Source organism: Zootermopsis nevadensis, unplaced genomic scaffold, assembly GCF_977971745.1.
Source record: "Zootermopsis nevadensis isolate Lab colony 2312 unplaced genomic scaffold, Znev_1.0 Znev_ptg000012l, whole genome shotgun sequence".
NCBI classification, from domain to species: domain Eukaryota; kingdom Metazoa; phylum Arthropoda; class Insecta; order Blattodea; family Termopsidae; genus Zootermopsis; species Zootermopsis nevadensis.
This window is the reverse complement of record NW_028259144.1, coordinates 2,174,553-2,201,720: the sequence shown is the minus strand read 5'-3', so window position 1 is coordinate 2,201,720 and position 27,168 is coordinate 2,174,553. Positions and strand designations below refer to the sequence as shown.

The following is a 27,168-nucleotide window of genomic DNA, read 5'->3' as shown; positions in this document are numbered from 1 at the left end:
TACCTCAAACTTTGTTCAATTGTAAGAGACCACAATGTCCACCAGCAATGACCAATTTAATCAAAACTAAAATGGAGAGAGTGGAGGGCAGTATCACAGATTTCTTAATAATTCTTATATAAGATAAGTATTTGTGATATTCTAAAACGTTTTTAACAGCACAACATTATCTACTCTAAGACAAACTTCTTCTATAAGCGATTCACAGCTCAGCTATTTCCGCAATAACGAAAACGGATTGTTGATGGCAGTAATGAAACACAACAAAGCTGAATAAACAGATGACATTACAATTAGTTTCTTAGGTAAAGGAGTAAAGCATTGTTATGCGCACAGGAGTTCATATAAAAGCTGACCATTACACACTGCTGGATCTTACACATTTTCCTAATGCTGTTTTGCCAAATGACCCTTCAATATAGACGTATTTACGTCAAAAGTTGTTGGGCAGAACATATCGCATTATACATGCCCCAACAGTACAATCATGTGGATAAAAGTCAACAGAGGATGCCTATAATCATTACATGAGTTCTGAACCAAAATGGAGGCCTGGTATTCACCATTGTCACAATATTTTATGTCCTGAGTGCCATTTTACAAAATCAACAGCTTCTTCACTGTTATTAAAAACATGAGATTTCTCAGCATGTCCAATGCAATGCACTGGTTTCTAATAAATAATAAACCCCTACTAAAGCATTTCTATTACTTCTATTCTGGGGAAATATTGGAACTACTAAGAATCTACAACCTTCAAGGGCTCAGCCAATAAAACAATTAGTATCCATTACTTGCTACTTAAAAATTATAGAAACCTGACACATGCAAGGATCTAATATTGTAACATTCATTATGCCAATGTCCTTGACCTTTAAATACCTTAATGGAGTATTAAATATATGTTCCACATATGAAAGGAATGGTTCCACATCAAGATTTCGTTCCAAGTGTTGCAGATGCAATGGTTTGGCTAACTCCCCTCCAACAACCACCGTATGAGAATCTTCTGCCATGACTCCTCCACAAACACCTGGTTACCTGTCTGCCATATAGGCTGCAACAGAAATAAATAAATTTTTTGAGCAGTTGAAAACCTGTATAAATTTATGCTTTATTACTACAGTATTGGTGTCTTCACTCATGAAATTTCACTTATTTCTTCTTGCTTTAGGGCAAATACCTTCCTCAACACTTTTCTTTTGAATTGCAGTAGCTAGGTTGAGGAAAAATTAATTTACTACATGCAGTCATGACATATCAAAATGATACTCATGAGGAAGTTTGGAGGGGTCTAAATTCCAGAAACAGAACAGAACAGAAAAGAGCAGTGGCCAACTGAACTATGGTATGTCATCTTGGGCTACCCTTACCTGATGTACAGAAAGGTATTGCCCTCAACATACATAAGCATTATAAAAACAAATGTCACATTACATTAGGTTACACTACCATAGGTTAGACAAGTTAAAAATAATGTACAATAGATCACTTGGTAAACACTGCTATCTATTTGGGTTTTAGATGCTGTACCTCCATGTACAAGTTTCTGCCACAACTGGTTGTTCTCATTGGCACAATGAAAACTTTACCTTTGATTACCACTTAAAATGTTTCTGGTTTTTAGCTTCATTTACGGTCACTAATCCTAATAAAATATTCCAGCCCTGTGTCACTGAACCTGGAGTTCTTATATGGGTGTTCACTCAGACACAAATTCAATTCATAATACTGTAAAGTTATGCTAACATAATTTCATAAAAAATCAATCTTTCATACTGTTTCATACCTTTGAGTAATTCATAAAGATAGTTTATATGAACTTTGGTTAAAAGGGACTACATAACCACTGAAAATATCCAACTTCCCTTCCTATAATCACACCAGTATGGGTTAAAACCAGGTCAGGACCATTTCAGTTTACAATTAATTTTGATTAACACCAGATTTCTAAACCTGTTACTATATTCTGTTAGAAATCTACTTGTTTAATAATGAAGTACTGAAGAGGAAGGAAATATCATACATTGTGCTGTAATGAAAACAATAAATTAGATTTATAATACATTGATTATAATTCTCCTGTGTGGGCTCATGTGTATGAATACACATATTACAATGTTTAAATGAATATATTAACTAATAAATAAATCAGATTGTTCTCTAGCATGTAACTACGGAATAGTATGAAAGGGCATGTATGTGTGTACATGCAGTCACAGGTTCTGCTGTTAGGAAACACAGGTGGGCATAATTATGGTAAAATACATATTATAAGCAACTTGACGTGTCAATTCGCATTCCGTATTTACTGCATATAGAACTGCTAAGTCTTACAGGCGTACTAGGAAGTGTCGTCTATTACCTTAACGGTCAGACAATATACAAATATCACCTAAACTACATATGAATCTTTGAAAAAGGCTATATTGACAATGTTATACGTACATATGAATTGTACCAGACTAGAAAACACACATTATAGCCGTATATCCACTTCAAAGGAAAGGAAAAGGCAAAATGGCGATCCCTATTATCCAACAAATATCTCGGCCAGTCTAAAAACCGACTCATTTCTATATTTCTATAAGCCAGATGGCACCCCGCCATCATTATTTAAGGCTTGTCACCAAAAACCAAGTATAATTTTAAATGAAGAATAAATTCCCATATGCACATTGATTTTCCACACTCTCCTCTAGTTACATTATAAAATTATATAAAGTAAATAATTTATTAAGATGACTTTTAATATCATAATATCATATCAAGGATATATTGTGGAAGACTTCGTTTGAGGTTACATAGACTCGCCAAATAGCCAAACGTGGGCGGATTCTCATAAGACAATATTCCACTCGGAGGAACTGACCAGGGCGACATTTCATCAACGATTCATAACATTAATAACGCAAAAACGTCAAGGACATCTGATTGTAAAGCCTCCTCGTTATCTGATAATAGAAATTATTCCATCACAAAATATAGCCGAATGCTAATGAAATATTTTTTAGAATTTCGTGGGAAACAGGGGGGTGGGGTGAGATGTGCCATGTCAAGCGCAAGCGTTCATGCATCGCTGTTACAAAATCAATACTTGGGAACAACTTAAACTTTGTTACGTCTGTATTCTAATTGGGCTACACAGTGCATGAATGAGATCGATCCGTTTTAGTGTTAATACACATTTTCGAGAAATATATATGATTCAAATCTTCGGAATAGAGATATTAGTTGTTCCAGAATTTAAATTATATAGCTATTCAAGATGACGATGTGAATAATGTAGTTCATAAAAAAATAAGCAACATAAATGGAAATCTTCAACGACAAACAAGAAAAGAATCATGTTCCATGACAAAACAGCAGTCCCCGTGCTGCAGTAAGACAGTGGATGACGAAGAGTTGAAAAGGAGAGCCATGGTAGCTATTCCGGTGGCAGTAATGACACACTTGCCTTTGGTCAAGGGATGTTTAATAACTGATAAGATCAGGAGATAGGAAAAGAAAAATATTTTCAACATTTAAAAATTAAAAATTTAGATGAATTGCTTAAGCAGTGGGAGTCTAAAGCTGTGAAGTAAATATGATAATAAAAATTATTCACAAATTCCAGGGTATGTGGCATTTGGTTCAGCAGACTACCATAGATAATCCAGAAACCCTGTTAATAGTTGAGAAAAAGGTATGCGCTACTTAAATTGTGTTTTTGTGCAGAAGTGTCGTTTTCTGACATAACTGTTTGTATTCCAAAATACAAATATCCTTTTTGAGGAAATTAATTCTGGAGTCACCTCCATAGTGCTTGAGGCTACGTCAGAAGCACGGTTCATCTATGAATCGCACGTGTTACCATAGGATCTGTGACCAACGTCCTAGAACTCTAATGCGAGTTTATAGTTGCGGACGTCCGTGTAGTTGGCCTTGTAAACCCCAAATAGATCATTCTGGTTGTAGCGTCTCGGCGTTGGTTGTGGTGTGTCGTGAAATAGCTGCGTTTATGCATGAAATTAAAGTTTGAGGAAGATTACTTATTACAAGACTAATAATTTGAAGGTTTGTATCCGTTTATCATATTAATTATGAACGCTTATTTGTTTATAAAAATGAAAGTTTACCTATAAACTAGCATAGTTTGTATCCCTTCGTGTTTGGGTGGGATCGATTAAAACACATTTTAGTGGTGTACTTCTGAAAGTTATTGCATTATGAACCGAAGATTACACATTAGTGTTTGAAGAATTCGGTATTTATTGGCAGGTGAGGATATTGCCCGCCATTTTAGCGGCAGTTCGCAGAGGCATTCCTTACGAAGCCGCTTCTAAACCCCCCCCTCCCCCCATTGTTATCAGCGGACCTCATTCACACTTTGAAATCGATATTAATTTGTAAGCAAATTTGATCTTGATTATCTTATGGTGAACTGTTGTTGGAATTCGCATATTGTGAGGTTGAGTAATTTTTTGACGTAAATACGTCTATACGGAAGGGTCATTCGGCAAAAAAAAGTGAAATCGATATTAATTTGTAAGCAAATTTGATCTTACTTATCTTATCTTAGTGAACTGTTGTTGGAATTCGCATGTTGTGAGGTTGAGTAATTTTTTGACGTAAATACGTCTATATGGAAGGGTCATTCGGCAAAAAAGTGAAAGGAAAACGTGTAAGATCCATATCAACAATGTGTAATTATGGACCGACAACAATGGTCAGCTTGCGTGCATTGTTGTGTTACATTACTGCCGTCAACAATCCCCTTTCGTTATTGCGGAAAGAGCTGAGCTGTGAATCGCTTGTAGAAGAAGTGCGTCGTAGACTAGATAATTTTGTGCTGATAAAAACGTTTTAGAATATCACAAGTACTTATATAAGAATTATTACATTACATCACAGACGTATTTACGTCAGATTCACCGGAACCGTGGTTCCACTGTCAACTTTTTGTTTTTGCAGACTTTGTGTGAAATTTGTGTTTAAATGTGGGGTTGGGAGAGCATGATCAAATTGGCGTGAAGTGAAATTAACTGTGAGCGATTGCAGATCCATTTGTGATAGGCTTCTTTTATTTCCTTTAAGAATGGGCACCCGAGTTTTCGTTGGTGGCTTAACTTACCGGGTGCGAGAACGCGACCTTGAGAAGTTCTTCCGGAAATATGGTAGAATCAAGGAAGTCGCAATGAAGAATGGATTTGCCTTTGTGGTAAGTTGCTAATTGAACGATAAATCGTTTTTGTTCGTTACAGCATGGTAGGGACAAGGGTGTATGTCGGAGGCCTTCCATATGGAGTGAGAGAGAAAGACCTTGAACGATTTTTCAAAGGCTATGGCCGCATTCGTGATGTTCTCATCAAGAACGGTTATGGTTTTTGTGTAAGTACTAACTCTGTGGTATTTATCGTTTTGACAAGCTCCTGATTCTGTTGTAGGAAGCTGCATGTGTTAATGCCCAGCTCCTATGTTAAAATTCGCTTGACTCTGTGCTTCATATTTGGTAGGTCATTGCAATGATGGTTATCTTTCGGGTCTGAATTTTGTTGTGGATAGTTCCCAATGATCTGAGCAATGAGCTAACTCATTCTATAGGTGTCGTGTCCTGTGTCACATCTTACGTTACCCTACTATTTGTTTCAGGAATTTGATGACTATAGAGATGCAGATGATGCTGTTTATGAATTGAATGGAAAAGAGCTCTTAGGTGAAAGGTGGGTTTATTGATTTTTCCTTGTGTATGATTCCAGATGTTTCATAGATGTTAAGTCTGAATTATTTTGACTGTTTTTTCCTTTGATGTTTTCTCACATGTATGGATGAAAGATGGAAGTTGTGTGTGTTGAATGCGGTGATTGTAAATGTGTGTACATGTTGAATACAATGATTGTAAATATTTTTGTTGAATACAATGATTGTGATGTAATTTTTGTATATAATTTTTATGAAATTGTTGATATCTGCATTACCTTGGCAGTTTTATATTAACCCTTTTGTGGAATGGGTTATTTGAACTGTGACATTTCCCTAGGCTTCTAGCTTGATGCGATGATGGCTGGTGGGCTGTGGCCGGGCACCCGCCCCTCGTAACTGTGGGTTGTTCTCTTGTTTTCAGGGTTATAGTGGAGCATGCCAGAGGCACAGCTCGTCGAGATCGAGGCTACGGTGGAGGAGGCGGCTACGGTCGCCGGCGTTCGTCGTGGATGGACAAGTAAGCCAATTCCATTGCTTGTTGTTACAGAGTCTCTGTAGAGAAAGCTCGCGGAACGCCGCGTGGCAGCGACATGTGGAGAGGTCGCAGCCGAGATCGCGGGCCTCCCCCGCGCAGGCGAAGCCGGGGTCGGGCTCTGGACAAGTAAGCCGTTACGGGCCGGGGTGCCAGGGGAGGGAGGTTCTTGTGTAGCGTATGTTACAACTACTTCTATAACCACTCCACCGGTACTGGCCTCTCCAGCTCCTCCCTAGTATGATTGGTTCTGTTCTGTCGGCTAAAGGATGACAGCTATCCTAACTCCTTCTGAAGTTAACGTGAATGCAAGACACGCTTACGCCGTGCATGTGTAGCATAGTTTTGTGATTGCTATAATAGTGATAATTTAAAAGTGATAACTGTTAAGTTTACTTATCTCAGCAGTTGTAGTGACTTAGCTGTAAGATTTCTACTGTTACAAAGTGCTCTTGTGGTGCGGATGGGAATATTTCAAAATTTTGGGACTTTTGTTTAGAGTGCTTACACGCTTTCAGCTGAGCATCAATAAAACCAAATTATTTTATTTGCTGTAAGTTTTATGAGGAGTTTGTTGTATATTGGTAATTTAATTTAGGTTAACAAGATTGCAAGACCTTTCTTTCTTCGTGGCAAGGTTTATTGTTACCCCAATAGAAGAAAGAGGGTCTTACAGTTTTGTTACTGAATTGCAAAGTATTCCACCTGACCGCTTGATTTTTTTCAGGGATTTGGATGTCCGTATTCACGACAGGTACGCCATGCCTAGTTTGATCTGGCATTTTTTAAGTTTTATTTCATTTCTATTACCTATTGATTTGAAACACACCATGTGAGGATTGTGGAGGCATGGTGTGTGACGTCATCAGTTGTGAGCCTGCAAGTTGGATCGATAAACTTATTTGTTCTGAACGACGTCATTGTGGAGATTAATTTAGATTTGTCAGGTGTATGCTAGGGGGCAACCAACTAAATCTTTACCTTGGCCGTGACTGCTCAGTGGTGCAATTAATCAGTAATGACGTACTTGTTACGAATCGGACAAATTGACTTCATCAGTGTCACTGGGCACAGTTTTGAATTTTCTGGGGACTTGCATGCTCTTTAGTCAGGCGACTCTTAAAAGACGTGGGATAAGATAATGAGTTTGAGCCTTTCCATCTTACAGGTATGGACCACCCACCAGAACTGAATACAGGCTTGTTGTGGAAAATCTTTCTAGCCGCGTCAGTTGGCAGGTAAGATGGAATGTTCTTTATTCCCGAGTCATTACCCGCTGACATCGCCATTGTCTTCTGAAGGGTTGCTTTTATGAGAGCAGTTTCGTACTTAATTATTCCTTTTGGGTTATAAATGGTCAGGGATTAAAAATAATGATGAAATTTATTGTTGGACTGGTTTTATTATAATTGAAAATTGGTGAGATTAGTAAAGTCATGTGGCAGTAGATTGAATAATTAGGAAGAAACACCTGGCCAAGCAAGAGGTTTTTAATTAATATAACTTTCTGTAGCCTATAAGGCTTAATTTTTTATTTTGGTAGAAGCCATGCAGATTTATGGGCAGTCTGCATCTGGTTTGAATGTTATCGGTGGATGCTTGGCACATCGACTGGGACTTTGCATCTTGGAAGTCTGGGGTTGAGGCACTAATCAATCCATGGAGTGGAACAGCGTGGCGGTTCCTTGAAGAGAGTTTGTCGTCGTGTCCATTACTCTGTATGGCTTCACTTTGTATTCTGAACTTGCTTGGCCAATTTTTAAGTTTGCTTGTGGAGGGGACGTTCGGCTATATAATTTGAAATGCTCTCACATTTAATTTGGTTCAGCAAATATGTCTAAAAGATAACGCTGTTTTTTCCGAAGAGCCTTTCCCTCTTCGCCATGGAGGGATGATCCGTGACCATGCCATAGGGCCTTAAGACTGAGATGACTCATAATAGAACCGAGGTTGAGCATCCTCGCGCATTGTGGTGGCCAACCGATGAGACTAGGGCAGGAAAGGCATCGCTCGCACGTTTCCCTTGGGGTCCATGGCTGGACAAAGCAACCCGCAAACTGAGATGACCGGTCGAAACCTTAGCAAGCATCCCGCCCGTGCGGCGTCACCGTATCGTTGGCCAATGGCAGCCTGGTCAGCCTCGCTCACCCCTACTTCCCCCTCCGTGCCAGTGTGCCGTGCCTTGATCGGACGATGGGTCGGGACTGGTGTCAATCCCTCCTGCCCGCCCGTCCGTCCACCTGCCTGACTGTGGGGTGGCCAATTCTGTAAAGAGAGCTCGCACAGGGCCCTAAGGTAAATGGACGACACCACTACTGTGCACTGTTTTCCTCTCGTTCGTTATGTCTTACAGAGTTGACTATTAGCATGACACAGCTGAAGTTCGTTGTAAGGGGAGAACGTGTTGGCAGAACTTTTCAGTTGGTTACTCTGCATAGGCGATTGAATTAACGTATGGCTATTTGTGCTCGAAATTAGGTACGTAGTTTCCAATATCTAAATTTTCAGCAGTTAGTGGTGCTGTGTATCTGGTATGTAATTGTAGACAACACTATTATCATACAACTCTGGCTGCGATCGTAGCGTTGACTTGTGGTGTTAGATGAGCCATCTCGTTACGAAGATTAGGAGTTTCTGGAGAAATGTGATGATCACAGAAGTGGAAAATGAGGCTATTTTTGAAGATAACAGAAGCAAATGTTTCTGGTATACAGAGAAGAACTTGCATGTTTGGAATTGCGGATAAGAAGTGGAATGTCCTGTGGTAACAAGGGAAGCGACCCAGGGAAATCATGGAGGTCACCAGAATCGTGAATGTAGTGGTTCACATGCCTTGAGAGGTCTTGCCTCCGAGATCACTTCTTGAGATAGAAGCCGTCTTGTGCGGACACGAGGGAAATGTGTATATCAACAGGAGTTTTATGAACGTTTTGGAGCAGGAATTCTGCGTTTGGACAGATTGTGCTGAACTGAATACATGGATCTGCTAGATGGAAGAATTTTGAGGGGATCAACATCGTGGGAGGAACATACATGAAGTCTGTTGTTGGGGATCTTATCGAGAGAGTTGTTGGCAATAGTGTGTCGTTGGTAACTAGTTTCGAGCACGACGATACAAAGGGTTTGTTTCTTCTGTTGTAGCAAAAAAAATGATTACACGACGGCCTGGAAAAAATAGTGAGTTTCTTATCTAGCGTGCTGATAAAAGAGAAGTGGGTATGACAGTGTTGCCCATTTCTTCCATATTGTGTCTGTAGGTGTCAATGAAATAAACACGATTAATTTTTTTTCCCAGACTAAGTTGATTAAAGGGCACATGCTCATATTCAAAACATCCATTGGGTATGAGTTGTTACGCAGTGTTAAAGTTTATGATGAATAAATTGTCTTTGAGTTGGGAAGGGTGGGAGATTTTATATATTTTACACTTGTGTGGATTATGATGGATTGTTTTTATTGCATGTTCAGGACCTGAAAGATTACATGCGACAGGCAGGAGAAGTTACGTACGCAGATGCACACAAACAACGTCGTAATGAAGGGTACGTATATTCTACTCGTAATTCTTGTGTTTTTTTTTTAATGTTGGTGTTCTACAGTTATTCAAAGTTCGTTTTATGTGACGCAGGGTTGTTGAATTTGCTACGCATTCGGACATGAGGAATGCCATCGACAAACTTGATGATACGGAACTGAATGGTAGAAGAATTCGGTTGATAGAGGATACACGTCGCAGTGGCAGGCGACGTTCTCGGTCTTCTAGTTCAAGGTCCCGCTCACGCTCCAGGTCACGATCTCGGCGAAGAAGTCGTACACGATCCAGGTGATGCTTACAGTTTTGTTGATGCATTTTGGTTGATCAACACGAATGTGGTACAGAAGCAAAACTTCTTGATAATTGCTTCAACCATATTTATATAATTATTGCAGGTTTTGGCAACACCTTTTCAACCTTGTTTTGATTATAATTTTTATTTAAGCGACAGCATTATAAAAATGCCACCTAATGTCTGCAAATGAAACCTGTGTAAGTTCCCCGTCGTCGCTGTGATGACTTCTTTCGGGTCTGAAGTAACATGTAGTAAACTACCCAACGTGTTCTGAGCGATGACATGGGAGCTCTGCTATTTTCGATCAGTCAAATGGCACGTTTCTCTTTATGAATCGCTTTCTTATCGCAGGTCTCGTAGCCGTCGTAGTAGCCGCAGTAGGAGCAGGAGCCATCGCAGTAGCCGTTCGAAGTCACGGGGCCGTTCTAAGTCTAAATCGGCCTCGCGCTCCAAATCACGTTCTCGCTCCAAATCTAAGTAAGAAATATTGCTTGCTTTTATTAACTTGGCTCTGTGCATGCAGTATAGTGCATGCCAGAGGGCATTCTTGTGATTCTGTTGCATGGATTGCAAACGAATACAGGTGTACATGAATTCTTGAATTTCCCTTGTAGAAGTTTCATTGTACTAATGTATTGTGCTTATTGTTTGCTTTATCATATGTGGCATTGCAGCTGACATAAAAATGCCAACTTCAGAGTAATTGTCATAATTTTTATTTCATAATAGCTTCACTTTTAAGTCTGTTACATGCAGGGGCGCAAAAATCCGGGCGCCAGTGGTGCCTAAAAGTCATGCCTGGCGACTAGATTTTGCCTTTCTTGGTCCACAAGTATTTTTGACACATTATTTTTTTTTGCACTTCCAAGAACAAAAACGGGTACTACGCTCGAGAAACACGAGTACCAACAGTCGCCTTCCGACAGTGCGCAAGCACAACAACCATCACCGTAAGTCATAATTATTAACTTCCCATTTTTTCAATAAGTATGATCATATTGCAGTATATTGGGCAGCTTATTGCCAGTAATTAATGGATACAGTGAAACTTCAATACAGTAGTTTAATTTTGAAGCTAAAATCTGTTGCAGATAATGGTTATGCATGTACTTTATCCATTTCAAATGCCAAGCAATAAAAAAACTTGAGACTTTGTAGTGGTATTACTTTGGTATGTTGTAACTTCTCAGATATTTGGATTTGTAAGTGATGGAAATTATTTTAGAATTTTTATAAAGCAAATTGAATTTGTGTTTATAAGGTGTACTTTAATTCTTGCAGGGATGTATTTTTTTATGTTGATTAATGAAGTGGATGTACATGAAGAGTTTGCCAATTCTGATCCGAGTTGGAAAATATTTTAAAAAATGGTGTTTTACTTGTGGAATAAAATTCAGGTCAGGAACCTTAAGGGGAGTAGGAATAGTACTTTCATATAACATGGCAGCTGCCCCATATTTATTATTTAACTTTGTTGTATCAAAATTGACGTATGTATTAGAGATTTAGGAATGCAGTGATGCGATAGAATGATACTGGGTTTTTAGTTGCAAATCTTGAAAAAAAAATAATAACATTTTTGTCAAGAAAATTCTCATCGCATCAGTTTCCTTTAGTTCAGAGATTTATTTGAATATTGGTACATGAATTGTGTCCTAAATTAAGACTTATACGGCACCATTAATTTTGTGTATCAAAGTAGGACTGCAGTGCAGGTAAAATATTTGACTTTAAGATTTGTATGAATGTAAGAGTACACATTTTGAATTTGCTTTGTTAGAAGTGTAATATGTCAGTAGGCTAGTGACTTGCACTTAATGTGGTGTAAGATCTTGACCTTGACTGTCCTCTGCCTTCCAAGCCCACTCCTCCAGCTTTTTCTTGAGACGAGCATCTTATATGTCGTAGCTTGTCTGATGATTGGGTCCTTCATACATTTTTTAATGTACCATATTTGATGGGTGATGTGAATGAAGCAAGTCTTGTCACAAAGTTTTACATTAACTTCGGTTTGATCTGTTACATTTCTGCTTGGATTTGGTTCAACAGCACAAAGTTTTTTTAAATTGCCGTAGGCACAGTAAAACATCTGAAATTTTTGCCAAAATTCTCTAGTTACCTCATCATTATTAAGGACTACGTTGCTTTTGAAGATTTCTGTCTTCTGGGTTCTTGCACTGTGTAGTCTGAATATTCATTGCCCTGATGACGGAGGCAGTATGACCTCAGAAACGTTGGTTAACATCGACCAGACTACACAGCGCAACAACCCAGAAGAAAGAAATCTTCATACTCACCGCTGTGAAAACCTGAAATCTTACATTGCTTTTAACGCTATCAAAAGGGGTAGGTGTTGGGACGTAATATGTTCTAAGTAGCGTCTCCGTTTAGGCATATCCAAGTCACGCCTTCCCTTCCACTATGTATATGATGAAACTGTGTTTTATTTTAATGGGCCAAAAATTCCGAATTGCCCCATCTTACGTTGCCTGTCCAAGGAAGATCTTGTAATATTGAATTTGGAATGGGAATGTTGCGAGATATTTTTGGGAAGGAAACTGCAGTTGTAAGTTAGACGTGTTTTAGACCTACCAGTTGTGCCTGGATGGATCTTTAGTATTTTGGAAAAATGCTATTTACATGTTTGAGCATGACAGTTACCTGATACTTGTTGCTAGAGGAAAGTAAATATATTCTGTTTTATGTCGGAACCTGTGGCGCCTTGCATATGCAAACAGATTTGTTCTCTCAACCTCTTATGCACAATGTATTTATTTGGTAAATATTTTTTACACTTTGTAAAATAATGCTCTTGTGCAGAAATGTTGAACATCTTTTTAATTTGCACTCAGTTGTGGTTTATGTTGTGAGTCGTTGACTTTTCTATAAAGATTTCCACTGAATTCCTAGCCCTTTGACATTTTTGTTTTCCTTCTGAGATTATACTGAATTTGTGCTAACGTGTTACAATTTGGCAGGGATATGTTGAATGTATGTCTGTTTCTGATTGGGTTGAAGAGTTTATAGTACAGTGAAAAATTGGTACAGTGAACTGTGTTGTACTTGAAAATATGTAACACGTCTTTCGGGCGAATACTGCCCCGTATTAAATAATATGTGCATTCCAGGGATATTTGTGTGATCAACAATACAAATAATTTCAGAAGAATGTTTTTTATCTTGTAAATTGTATTGGGTATGATACATTTCAGTTGAATTCTGAATCTACAAGTGAAGTACTTAATTTTCAAATTTAAGTACATATTTTTTTAAAAAAAATTGGACTATTGCCATTCTATTTATATGGCATAAAGTGTAACTTCACCTCATCTTGGTTGTTTCTTAATCTTTATTGGCTATGTCATGTCTTAACCACAGCCCAGCTGGCCGTGTGTTGCAGTAGCATACCACTAAACCCAGAGGTAGTCTGGCCAGCAGCTCAGTGATATGATGGGGAGGTTAAATTCCCTTTTCCAATATGATATGTGGTAATTATCGTTCTTGATTTTGTTGTTATCGTTAACGCGTATAACAGAGATAACTTATTTCGTTTAAATTTCTTAAATGCATTAAATTGCGGAAATTTTTTTTTGAGATTACTGTACCAGCATTTTACTGTTTTAAATGGGATTAAATAAATGCATTGTGCTACAAAATAGTAGTGTGCCAGTTGTGCTCATTTGATAGCTCGTGTCATACAAATTTTAATCTGAATTGCGCTTGAGAGATAGGTAATCTTGGAACGATTTGCAGGAATGTTGGTAGGGTAATGGCTGACATGAGCATGATACTGTTTTAATGCTACCCTTCAGCTGTGATATATGTAAATTATTGTAACATGCTTTAATATTTTTTTATTCAAGTAATTTTCACTGCTGCTATGTAAAATTTTTGCACCCCTGATATTGCATTCCGCAGTTTTACCTGTTATCCTTTTATTTCTTTTAACTTGTAAATGCATTGGGTATGCTAATAATTGGTGGGCATCCTCGTTTATTAGCAGATCTCGCGAACGCTCCAAGTCTAAATCCAGATCCCGGTCACGTTCAAGGTCTAGATCTGAACCAAAGAACAACAGATCCAAGTCCAGATCCCAATCTAAGTCCAAGGCAAAGTCACAATCGAAGTGAGTATGTTGTCAACACTGGCCAGCTTTGCATGTGGCATTTCAGTGTCAGTAGTTTGGAAACTAACTAGAATTATTATTCGTACCCAGTAGAACAGCTTCGTTTCCTGAACTTGTACATTTGGAAGTATGGATTTTTTTTTTTTTACAAACATGCAGCAATTTGTATGGTTGTGTTTTGCATATTGTAGTCCTTTTGTGATGTAAGTGGTGACGGTTAACTTTACAGCTAGCAGTTGTAAGACTGTATTAGTTAACTTGGCAGTTTGTCTGGTTGTAAGACCTATATCTTGTGAAAGCACTAATCACCGTTCACTTATGTTTACAGGGATAGGTCTCGCTCAAGGTCTGCAAGCAAAGGCCATAGCAAGTCCAAATCCAGGAGCCATTCAAAGACCCCAGAGAAGGATGGTGATAAGTCACCAGATGACAAGAAAGATGACTGAATTATGTGGTGCATATGTCTTGTGTGTATTAAGGTTACTATGGACATTGCCACATCTTTATTATTTTTTTTTCTCCCCCCTAGTTATATATGTATACAGAATTTCTCATCTTCGTTTCATGACATTTCTACCAACTTACACCTCTGTATCATTTGAAATAATATTTTTTTCATAATTGTCATCCCATAGTGACTTGAGGATCTATTGTCGGAGCAAGAGGCTGGTTGATTGGGTCCATTTACAAGGATGTGTGTGGTGGTTTTTGGGGAATTCTTAGGTTCCATGATACTGTACAGAGAATGTTTAGTGTAATAAGTATTACTTGAATATGTTGTTTATTTAGATATAAATTTCTGATCCCTTGCTGGTAAAAATAAAATACATTTCATTTTCCTCTTGGGTACATATTTGTAAGGAAATTAATTTGCACTTTGGCTCAATGGCCATATAAAATTATTGTGTACGCTGTTACAGTACCTGGAATTTTACGAGATGAGTGTTGCTATAACTTCTTTTTAATAAGTTAGTTTTGTTAAGTTCAATCATGGTGACATTCTGTTGCAGTAACTAAATAGCTTATTTCATGTACTGTAGTTAATAACATTTATAATGCATCGCTCCCTTCACATCATTAGAGTAGGTGACGAAGTATAAATTAATACTATATACTTCTATGTAGTGAAACTAGTTTTCATAGTGTTCGTTGTGACAGCATAGTTGGCATACGTGCATCACAGCTTTGGGTTTTGGGGTGTGTGTAAGAGCTTGGTAATTTTTTGGAGGAAGGAGGTGTGAAGGTTGCATATAATAGGGAGGAAATTTTGATCCATTGATGTAATACCCTAGTAATTTAATTTTTTCTGCATTTTTAAGTAAGATGAGTTTAAATATTCTGTAGTTTTTTTGTAGTAAAGATAAATAAAGTTGTTTACTACAAATGTTTGAAGTGTTATTTTTGGGTGGTGTTTTTGATGATGCAAGAAAATAATTGTGTTAACATTTGCTTCTTGTTGATGTTAGATTGCTGGTTTAAATATTAGATCATATTGCAGTATTCTGTAGCAAAATAAATGATTATCAAGCCACAAGTTGGAGTTATTCTCTTTAAAATCTAATGGTTTCATTAAAATTGGCTTTGAATTGTGTCTACGTTTGAAGTTTTATTTTGGGACACATATGTGGTTGAAGTATCAGTACTAGTGGGGATTAAATGGGTTCGAGTGGCATCCTGTGCATATTAACACAATTTTGTGAAGTGTAAATAGTGATGGGAGCCAAACTATTTCATGTAATTCTCGTTCACTTCTCCTCTGCTGGCTGTCTGCATATTTGTAATGGTCATTGAAACTTGAAAATACACGAGACGAGTACCGCGTTAACTGTAAGCAGAGCGCTGGTTCTGTTGAATAATTTAGTAATTGATGCCAGTGTGGCAATGTTATTAAAATGCCTACAAGAAACATTTTTGAAAATGTTTTGGTACTTGTACGTTGTGATTAAGTTAAAGCCATTTGAAATTATCTGATATGTCCTAAAAATTTGATTTATACAGGAAACATTGTATTAAGACAATGGACTCTGGGTGAGTAGGGTGGGTTGGTTATGTAGCTGGCATAGGGTACAGTAAATGTGTCTAGGATTGTGGGAAAACTGTATTTACCCTTATGACGCAGGCAACAAGGATCTCAAATTGTGAACAATGAGATACATGGTTCTACAACCCAGAATATGACGTGAGCTGAACTTTCCTATTGCACATAGTCCATGGGTCTTGTGTTCATATGTTTTAGTACTGCAAGTTTATAATCCAGCAATGAAATGTAATGCAGTTTAGAACTGTGCATGTGGTCAAATTGAATTGTCGGCCTCTGGCCAGCTTGCAATCTAGGATGATAATACTTCTGACTCAAGGATTGATGACAGGCTTTTGTGAACACATTAATGAACCTATGGGTTCCATAAAGAATGGGGAATTACTTGACAAGCTGGGCATACTGTTCACTTCTCAATAGGGACTCTGCTCCATGGAGTTACACAAAATCTAACCTAACCTAACATCAGAGGTTTATTAGCTGTCACTATCAAACTGAAATCAAGCGTAGAGAAAATGTGTGTACAGCCTGTGTCAATAAAACCACAACATATCTTAGGTTCTCATTGCCAGTGAAGCTGTCAACTGTGATGTTCTGGATCGCGATGCTAAGTATTCTTGTAGGTGGCATTGAAGCCTAAAGGCTAATGTTCCTCTGAAATGCTTATAACCACCTGTAAGAGTGCACATCATCAAAACCTGGAAGGCCATAAAACTACCTACGATGTGGTTTTATTCACAGCTGTAAGAATACACATGTAATAAACACAAAATATGTACAGTTTACAATGGATATATGGATTGTTAATCACTGCTGTTTACAAAATGCTGAAGCTCATCTTCATAGGGCTTAAAGAACACAATATTATACATAGAGTTTATGGGAACTGCAGTTCTAATGATCATCTCTACTAGGTCCAGGACAGGAATCTTGCAAATCCTTCTCATCTTCAAACTGCACACCACACCAGATGCAGTAGAAGTGTGTTCTCCGCAGGTAAAGTGTTAAAATTTCTAATTTCTCTGGTGGCTGTAATAAAAGAAAGCCTCATTGTATGAGCATCCACCTACAATGCTGAGTTTTTACTGTATGCTTGTGATTTATGTGAGGTCAGTAACAGACTATATAATACTGAATGATGAGATGACTAGTGAATAATGAACCAGAAAGAATATGGAAGTACCTAAGCTCTTTCCCTGGGGGTAAGGCCTAACCACTCATCTCTAAATACTGGCAAAGGCCAAGAATGAGTGCAGTTATAACTCCATTCCCCCATAAATCTTCATGACATGGTGCTTAAGTTACTCATACGTGACAAAAATTGTAACAGCAAACTACAAAATAGTGAAACTGTCTTTTGATTTCACATACTCTGAAAATGAAGATAAAAAGTCTAAAAGGTGAAATTACTTACTCTTATATGCTGTAAAATGAAATAGGAATAAGGTAACATGACCTGTGAGGTATATTCACAGTTATAGGCATGTATTCTGCAGCCACATGGCCATGAATTATTAATATTGGCACATTTTCATGTATGCTAATTTATTTGGAGGTTTGTTTTCTCACTCACAAGTTCCTTTTTAAAAATTTGCCCTTGTTACTTGGGGTACCTCAAAGCACTTGTAAATATGAAACTAATGATGAATAAGTAAAAAAAGTTAAGTACCTCAAATTCTATTTCTTCTGAAATATTTTCATCTTCCTCAGTACTATCATCACCTTTTTCTCTATTTATATCCTGTTGATTTTTTGGTTCATCTTCATCTTCCTTATCATCTGCTGCCTGGGTTTTTCTTGGGGACCAAAACCATGGTTCTGCTGGTTCATCAAATCCCTATGAAATAAACCAAAACATTCAAATTATTTTGTATATGTTCACAATTACAAACATGGTGACGGTATGGATCCTTGAGGTTATGTGTGACAAAAAACAAAGAATACCTGTACTAGTGGAAATTATTCAAATGGATATTAAATATTATTATTGTTGTTGTTGGTTTGTTATACGATAATGGATGATTAACCGATATTATGAACAGCTCAACAATGGCCAACATCAAATCACTATCCATTTATTTCATCTAGCCTAATCTTGCTATTATCATTATAAGTTTTTTTCTATTATATTAATGGTTAAAAGACTTTATCTTGACAAGTATATTCATAAAAATCAGGCTGATGAATATGGCTAATAATTAATCTAATGTTTACATTCATAGTTTTTACAAGAAAACAGGAATCAAGGAGGCCATGTTATAATGGAGGGAACAACACAAAGTTTATAGGAGGCCTAGTTTGAAAGTGAGAAGAGCATGAACATGAGACCATATACCTCTTATGATGTGCAGTGATTAAAAAGTGTATTAATATTAGATCAAATTGTCTGTGAATAAAATAATAAGTGTTCAGGGATAGTGAACTTCATGGTTATCACTTTTCATTTTTCTGATAAATGTTAAGTAATTAATTTTATTGAAGATTCATCAGATACATTTGATGGTTTTTATTTTCTTCTGTTGTAGTCATTCGTGATTTTTGTGCTTGGTGATTAAGTAAAGCAAAGAAATTTAATATTCCCCTTAACTTTTTATTGAATATTAGAAATATTAAAACACCTGAAACTAATTATAAAAAGTAAACACATGTGAGTCTGTGAATGATATAAAAAGTGTTCAGGGTCAGTGAACTTCATGGTCATCACTTTTCATCTTTCAGATAAATGTAAGTAATTAATTTTACTGAAGTTTGATGCTTCTTTATTTTCTTCTGTTGTAGTCATTCATGATTTTTGTGCTTGGTATTTATGTAAAGCAAAGAAATTTAATATTCCTCTTAACTTTTTTGTTATGGGATAATGGCTTGTGGTTTAATTCCCAAGCAAATATTAAGTTGACTCTACCCATATCCTGTTTTGAGGCAAATTCTGGGATAGTACCCATGTAATAATTACATACTTCCTTATATCTGTCTCCCTATGTAGGTGTTCTTTACACTCTAACATAAGCAAAGAACACCTTGTAGGACTGGAGGTTTTCAGGCAGTGAGTCTTCTGGGTTGTTGCCACATACAGAGTGGTGAGGTAGAAATTCACAAATGTTTCGGAGTCACTCATAACCCTGATGATTGAGGCAGCAAGGGCCTCTGAAACGTAAGTAAACTTATACCAGACCACACAGCACAACAACCGAGAAGACAGTACCTTGTGGGCCCATCCATATCTGTCCTTCTTCCTGTAATAATAGTGACTTTGTTACAACAATAACCTGGAATACCTTTCCTTTCCTTTTATACAACTAATGCATTTGTCAGTCAATTTGTTGCCCCACTGATGTCATAATCTGTGATATACTGTAAAGTACAACTTCAGAATTTTAGTTTTCTCCAAAAAAGTACTTCTTTCCCATCTTGTTTCCAGTAACTCTTCAAAACATTAACTTGCCGAGTTCTTTTTTTCTAAGTACCTTCGGTTTAATGCAATTTAAATGCCCAGCATATGGATCTCTAGAAAGTTTTAAGTCTGTAAGTAGGATTCATGAAGTAGCAAGTATCATTTGAGGTTACCTTGCTATCATATAGATAAAAACTTTTAGGGGTGTTTCACCAAATCAATTTTTCCCTCAGATGGAACTGGTTGATTGCTTGGTTATTTAATTACACTGTTTCAACTTCAAATGATTAATAGCACAAAATGAGATGAATTGTTGATTATAACTAATGAGTAGGTAAGGATTTAGAAGAAGGTGATTATCGCCTATTTGAACATATATATATATTGGAATTTACCTGAAGGCCATGTTGAACCCAAGTCAGGATAGCTGATAACTGTTTTACTCTTGGAGGTCACATGTAAAATTGTAGAAGGTGGCACATGCAGCAGTTTACTTCTTTATCCATCAAATGTTCTATTGGATAAATAGATTGAATAATGGAAGCATTTGCTGCATTGAAGCAATCCATGATTGATATATTTACCTTAGAAGTGTCCAGCTCTTCACAAACTCTCTGACTTTTCCTCAGATCTCCCTCAATTTGCCTCTCTGCTGCCTTCCTTGTGATGCGGGCCCTGTAGTCTTGAGTATCTGTTGCCTTCTCTCTTTTATGCATCAGTCTCTTCCTTATTGCAAGCTTCTGAGCTGCAATTTCTTTGAGTTCTGCATCTCTTCCAAGTCCACTTCGATCTGACTTAAGTACAATACGAACAGGTTCTACATAACCTGTGCCTGAAATTAACGTTCATACATAGTGGACCATTCTTACATTTGCTTTTTCATAAGTGAGGTTAGACAACATAGCTCTTCTGTCTTTCAAAATCATCTGTGTTTAGTCAAGGAGTTTTTGTGGCAGGACAGTCAGACATACGTCCTACTAAAGCAGGTAACATTTTGTTAGTGCACCAGGACAAAAGCTCAGTGCCCAGAGAAGGAGCTACAGAAGAAAGATTAGACATTTTTAAAATTTGCAGGTAATTATGAATGATCAGTGAATGTTGCATTCTATCTGTGGGAAGTACCAGTCTGAACAGTGGCTCTTACGATTGAATTTTTATTTTTTTTATTTTGTCTATTGATGCAAATGCCAAGATATGCTAGAAAACACTACTCAAGGCTTACCATTTGTAACTGACCAAGTGTAGCTCCTGATAAGGGGAGAGGACTGTGTAACGAATATTACTGATTCAGCTCCATTATGACTTATGAAAGAAACAATTAGTAAAGATACAATACTAAAAATGGCTGAAACAGTTTGGGTGTATCAACACAAACATAATTTGGCTCCACATTTCTGCTACAAGAGAAATAATTGTCAGACCCATACCATAATGTGGTATGGGTCTGATCATAGACCTTTTCTATCTAACGACAGGAAGAAGCAGGATTTATAGAATGGTGGCAATACTCAGGGAACTGTTTACCATACCTGATTTTCCTATAGCCATGCCTGGTTTGTATCCCATCTTTTGGAGGAGTGCAAACCCTCGGTTACTGTCAGCAATGGCCTCATTGAGGCCTTCCTCCCGTCTCTCTGCCTCTATTAACCTCTGTGGCCTGTTTTGTTGCTTATTATCTTCATCTGTGACCTTCTTCTTTCTCTCAATATCATGAGTCCTCTGCTGGGTTCGATTGTGAATAAGTCCAGGGCGAATATCTTCCTTTACACTGCAACATCCATTAGATTGTAAGTTATATAATTTGTTTAGTTTGTTGACTTACATATTTTTCGGAAAGAAATTATTATCCTGAAAGCAGTTTTGAATATTAAAATGCATGGGCTGACTTTAGGTTTGGTTTCATAAATATGTTATTTAAATCCATTTCCTAAATCAGATTGCGATCTAAATTTCCTATTGTGTCAGATTAAAATATGCAGGCATTTAGCATAACATCCAGTCATTATTCGTTTCTTGTTACATTATTTCAAAGTTACAAATCATTGTACACAAACATAAGGTAAATTGGTGAGATTTCGGTTTCTCACGGCGGCGAGTATTACGATGACTGTCTTCTGGAATGCTGAACCATATAGTTTTGTAGAAATTTACGAAGTATCAGAGGTGCTTACTGCCTCCATCATGGCGTGACACCCCAGAAGACAGTCATCTTCATGAGGTAAATATCACTATAAATCTTGTAAAGTACTAACCATTCTGCCAAAAAGTTGTCAGACATGTAGTCAAATTCATCGTCTGAAGGCATTTTTACTTACAACTACGAAACAAATACGTTAATACCCAAACCATAAACATTTGTTTGCATTAGAGTTGAAACGGAAACAGCTGATCGGACCGTTCTATTCGATTCCGGGTGATGCCTACCTACAGATGGCTCTGTATTGTCGAAGTCTAGCAAGGAGCCTGAAAAGTTCGTTAATAGATGGCTCTTGCTGATCATTATAAACGTTCAACTTTAAAGACATTTCCGATGTTTTCCTGTTATACGATTTGTGTGAAGTAAAGTTACGAGTTCTCGTAAAAATTAAAAAAATATATATATATTACAAATGGCCTTAGACGATAACTGTTTATTCTATAACCTTGCAATATTTTTTGAATATCAGTAACGCCTATAGTGTGTGATAAAGTTGTTGTGTATATATGTTTATAGTTGGTGCGGAAGATTATGTTCAAATAGGCCTATACGAATGGTTTAGGACGGAAAAGTACAAAAATCAGTTATGGGCAAAACGTTAGAGACGTTCTGTTAATATGTCTGTTTATTTTAAAAATGTATGCCAAATTCTGTTATCGATGTTAATGTAGACTAACTCCTTAGATCACAGTTCTTTAATGAGAAGATCATAATAGTCTCTCAGTTATCCATGGTGTTCTGGGTTGTGTCACTGTGTGCACTCTTACGCAGATAACAACATTTCTAAGAAACACACTGTTTCTATCTTCAGTCAGTCAAATTACGCGTGTGTTGTGTACACAAACGTTCATCACCGTGTTTACAAAAGCCGTAGAGCCTGGACCTGGAGCCTAAGGAATGTAGTAGTGGCGAATGCGTCAGTCTGGCTAGTAATTGCGCCGCCGGACCACCAAATTAGAGGATTATTAAAAAAATATTTTAATATATAACACAACAGTGGAAAATTATTATTAAAATTTATTAGCTTTGTTATGGGATTGTTTGGGGGACTTGGTAATATTGAATTTCCGCACTGCTTGACTTCCAGACGAGGATTCGCCACTATAATTCAGTACATTTTCTGATATTCTGTTTCAATGAGATTCATTTTAATATTATATTTTTGTAGACACCTATGTTTACATAATGGGATTTTTTTGTTGATTTTTTCCAGCTAAAAAATTATGTATTTCTCTTCTATCCTCTGTGTGCTACGTGCCTCACCTTGATTGTGAGTGTAGACTACAAAGCATTTGTTTCAGGTTAAGTGTGTGAACTGTATTCATTAGAAACCAACTTTAATTATAGGCCTATTGAAGTAAAATAGTGACTGGACGCTTTGTTCTGTACTTGTCCAACTAGAAGCAGATACTTTGGAAAACAAAATGTATGTAACTGCGTGAAACGAAGTTAGCTTCGCTGTTAAGTCAGTAGAGCTGTCAAGGAGAAGAACTGCTTGCCTTTGTTCGCATAATTCACCCCTTTCAGTACTTGATGCAACGCTGCATTGCTACATCAGCAGAGTCTTCATTACGTGTACGATAATCGTGTTACACTTGCATGCAGAATTACAGAATGAAAACAGCACATATCCTTGTCGTTTGTGAGACTCGTTCTAATGTCCTCCAAGATGTTGGTTGCAGCTCAACGGGGTCTCTGCCCACAAAGTCACAATCTGACTTTTGACAAGAATCATCTTTGTGTCTCGAAGCGGAAGACTTTCGTAAAAATTAATTTTGTTATAAAACCATTCGGAACAGCTGATGCATTTGTATCAGGAGAAAACTTTGTGATGACATGGTGCAAAGTATTTAATGTACATTTCTAACTGTAATAATGACGCGCCTCGCTGCAGTCACAGTTTATTGAGATTTATTACGCTTTTATTACATATTTATTAGGTTTTTTCACCGCCATCATTTTAGGTTTTACACATCCCGGAAACGGTGGTTTAGCGGTCAGAACGTTAGCCTTGTAATCCTGGGGTCCCGGGTTCAATTCCCGGCGGTGCCCGAATTTATAACTTGTGTTGGGCAAGGCCGTGGTCTAGGCAACACGGAGTTTTCCTCCGGGGGCTTCCCCGGTTTCTTCGTGGCATCCCAACAATTACTCCATTCACACACAGAAGAAGGCAATGGCAAACCACTTCTGGATCATCTGCCAAGAACGTATATGAACAGGTCCCAGTCCGAGAAAAAGATGGAAGGATCCTGTTCATATGGACCTGTCGTCAGACAGAACACTAAATAAATAAATGATGGCCACGGTGGTCTAGCGGTTAGAACGCTGACCTTGTAATCCTGGGGTCTCGGGTTCGATTCCCAGCGGTGCCCGAATTTATAACTTGTGTTGGGCAAGGCCGTGGTCTAGGCAACACGGAGTTTTCCTCCGTGGCATCCCAACAATTACTCCATTCACACACAGAAGAAGGCAATGGCAAACCACTTCTGGATCATCTGCCAAGAACGTATATGAACAGGTCCCAGTCCGAGAAAAGGATGGAAGGATCCTGTTCATATGGACCTGTCCTCAGACAGAACACTAAAAAAAATACCAATTGACAATGAATTACAACAGCTACAGCAAGAAATAATACGTTTTTTGCTTTTTATATTTCATTACTATCATCAATTTTGTTGTAGGCCTATATTCCGAAAAGCAGCCTCTAACGACGTTTGTCCGGTGGTATTCACCTGGCTCAGGATAGGGTAACGATTCCTGGTGTTCCATAAAAGCCAGAAGTTTCTTGACCAGATGAACATTACCAGCCCCAAAAGAACAGCCTTGTTCCATTCAGTCTTGTGCCTAAACACAACAAAGTAGCAAATAAAACAGGTCTTTCCTTCCTCTTTGTGTACGCGAATGATGGGCCAGCTGTAATTGCTCGTATCAAATAACATGGACTATGTTTTCGTTTGCTTCAGGTGTTTCGGTGGTTCGCGAGTGTGAATCTTTGTCAGTGCGAATTCAGTGGATTGTGTGACGTGTGCTGGAGGCCCAGGAATCTCCACCCCTTCCATGGCGATGAAGGCATCAGAAAGGTAAGGGACTGCATTTTATTTGTGAACGCGTGAGGCATATTTACTGGAGCACCGTTTCACGCCAAGCATCTGCTGAATCTTTATATTTTGAAACGTTGTTTATGACACCGGAAGGTTCATTACCGTGTTCAGGAGTGCCCGTTACAGGTCTATATCCTGAGCGAGATGAACCCAATCCACACCCTAAATCCTCTGTCGTTAAGATCCATTTTAATGTTATATTCAAAGTTTCAAATCTCATCGCCATTTTCCGTCGCTTAGGTTGCTAAAAACGAGAATCTGTCCAAGCGTTAGGCATTGTGTAACATTTCGTAACATGTTGGTATTTTTCTATTACGGCGGGGAGTTGTTTGCCTCCCGCTAACACCGCAAGCTGGAGAATCACCCCTTGTTGGCTGTCCTCGACTGCATATTCAATGTACTCACAGCTACTCTCCATGGAATATTTACAAATAAATATTAATGCATTGATAAGCAAGACCGTAATGAGATTTGAGGCTGGGACAGGCTTCTAGTTTCAAATTGATATAATGAATCAGCATCTTTCAATAAGTAGGGGCCGGCTGTTCAGATATCATAGCACATAATCTGTATATTTGTCACATTTGATAAAAGAGTAACATGGTTGGTGGTTATGTATGCGTTGCCAGTTTATGGTACACCCTATAACATAATTTTCATGTCGTCAAGTTTGGTTCTTCTGGTCAGTAAGCTGTGTGAAAAGGGAGATGTAAGGACACAAATTATATAATACAACAAAGAAATGGACGTCAAATCCACCCTCTTAAAATAGAGTCTGAGTATCCCCTTCTGTAATAACATTTTCGAGTGTCGGGGACAATAAAATTTCAACACGTGAAACATGATACTTCTTTTACAATTCTGTCGATTTTTGAGAGAGAGAAACTCACCCTCCGTGATACTTACAGTTCATTGGGTTGATGTCGCGGGAATTTTATTTGTCGTCGCGCGTAAGGGTGAATTATAAGGGTAGTGGTAGAGTGGGAATCACAGGGCAGCTTACAACAATAACTGATATCGGAGCGTAGTATCGGTGCTCAGCGATTCAATTTCGAGGGACGAAATTTTTGGAATTAATGTAGTGAATTTTTAATTGGCATCCACATTTGGTGGTTAGTTTGGTACTCGAATGGTTCCGGGTTCGGTCTCCACTGCCGTGACTAGTAATGAAAATAAAAGCAGTGAAATGTCAGTAGGAATGACAACTTGATGATTGGAGTAGAGATAAGTGCCGAAACGTCGTATGTAGCTACTATTTACACCTCACAATGTGGGCGGTTTGCAGCGTAATAGGTCATCCATTGTCACAATCCTTTTAGGGGCTCATTCTCATAATGATCTTTGTAGTTCGTCTATATACGAAACGTGTAGTTCGTAAGTGTTGCTAAGTAAGTCTGGAAATGAGTGTAAAGTTAATGTGTTCTTTCTGCTAATGATAAGACGAATAAACAGCGTGAACTTGATAAACGAGGTGGCTTTGGAGTATTGTTAACGTGGCTTTCATCATTAATAAATTGCTTTTTGGTAATATTTCAACGTCTTTGCAGGTTTATATAATATTTCAAGTGGATGCTATGACCCGAGAAAGCGTAGTTCTGGTTTAGCAGGACGAAAACACAGGCCGGTAGCTGATGATTTGATTGTTAGGAAGCTTTTTTTATTTTTTATAACTCGTCACGTTTTTATTCTCGTTGAAGGCTCCATCATAAATCCCGATAACACGCAAAAGTTTTACACAACATGGCCGACAACAAAAGACGCTCAGATATTCATGTCTATAAACACTAGAACAACGCCTCACGCAACAATAAAGACGCAAAAATGTATATAAAAAAAATTGAGATATTGTATGACAAATTGACCGAGTGTTTCTACGAGCTGTCAAACGCGGGGGAGTATCTGTGCTATTCATCATGAGTCACGTGACCGACGGTACAGAGACAAATGACATTGACTCGGCGCAGTGTGAGATGGCGTTCCCTGCTCTGCCACGTCGTAGCTTTGTTCTGATTGGCAATCTGCCTGCTGTCAAACATAATCTGTCCACCACGTGCCATGATGAACCACGTCTAGTGATCTGTGTAAATTATCAGCGAGCATCTCATTGAAATACTATCGCGAACGGCAAACGCAGAGTCTATTGTGTCCGTCCACAGAAGTGATAAAAGAAGATGTATTTTTTTGTCGAATTATTTTTATTTGCACCAAGGTTTGATTTTGTTAACGATGACGTTGTCTTGAAGATCAACACATGACAGACAGCAACCTAAA

General features: G+C 37.9%; 4 protein-coding genes and 1 non-coding gene across 17 annotated transcripts in view; 3 read left to right on the top strand and 2 right to left on the bottom strand.

The window, feature by feature from the left end:
• Positions 1-2,629, bottom strand: part of Ino80 (chromatin-remodeling ATPase INO80) — a 53,440-nt gene extending 50,811 nt beyond the window's left edge. For both annotated transcript variants that reach the window (XM_022079035.2, XM_087347572.1), the window contains exons 1-2: positions 2,449-2,629; positions 883-1,057 (exon numbers count right to left, since the gene is read on the bottom strand). In XM_022079035.2, coding sequence (XP_021934727.2) covers positions 883-1,016 — 134 coding nt within the window. In that variant the 5' untranslated portion in view covers positions 1,017-1,057; positions 2,449-2,629. The remainder of the gene's footprint in view (positions 1-882; positions 1,058-2,448) is intronic.
• A 1,270-nt stretch (positions 2,630-3,899) lies between these two features.
• Positions 3,900-15,558, top strand: B52 (serine and arginine rich splicing factor B52). Of its 12 annotated transcripts, none has more exons than XM_022079025.2 (12): positions 3,900-4,056; positions 5,077-5,200; positions 5,632-5,702; positions 6,230-6,343; positions 6,942-6,968; positions 7,383-7,452; positions 9,683-9,756; positions 9,843-10,037; positions 10,396-10,521; positions 10,914-10,994; positions 14,045-14,170; positions 14,499-15,558. In XM_022079025.2, exons 2-12 carry the CDS (start codon positions 5,078-5,080, stop codon positions 14,614-14,616), a joined length of 1,125 nt encoding a protein of 374 aa, XP_021934717.1. In that variant the 5' UTR covers positions 3,900-4,056; position 5,077; the 3' UTR covers positions 14,617-15,558. The 12 variants fall into 12 exon arrangements, with proteins under 12 accessions (XP_021934717.1, XP_021934720.1, XP_087204383.1 ...); XM_022079028.2 differs by lacking the exon at positions 6,230-6,343 and adding an exon at positions 6,104-6,199; XM_022079026.2 differs by lacking the exon at positions 5,077-5,200 and adding an exon at positions 5,244-5,370 and having other exon boundaries at positions 3,918-4,056; positions 14,048-14,170.
• LOC147873933 (small nucleolar RNA SNORD2) lies at positions 5,498-5,565 on the top strand. The gene has a single exon (XR_015535016.1). It is a non-coding gene; the product is annotated as a small nucleolar RNA SNORD2 (small nucleolar RNA).
• LOC110837170 (G patch domain-containing protein 11) lies at positions 14,935-22,015 on the bottom strand. The gene is made up of 5 exons (XM_022079033.2): positions 21,852-22,015; positions 21,129-21,367; positions 20,184-20,431; positions 17,878-18,045; positions 14,935-17,237 (listed from the first exon to the last, which is right to left on the bottom strand). Exons 1-5 carry the CDS (start codon positions 21,902-21,904, stop codon positions 17,103-17,105), a joined length of 843 nt encoding a protein of 280 aa, XP_021934725.1. The 5' UTR covers positions 21,905-22,015; the 3' UTR covers positions 14,935-17,102.
• Positions 18,846-27,168, top strand: part of LOC110840259 (uncharacterized) — a 341,537-nt gene continuing 333,214 nt past the window's right edge. The window contains exons 1-2 of the mRNA XM_087348182.1: positions 18,846-18,932; positions 24,760-24,876. The gene's annotated coding sequence lies outside the window, so the exon portion shown is untranslated. The remainder of the gene's footprint in view (positions 18,933-24,759; positions 24,877-27,168) is intronic.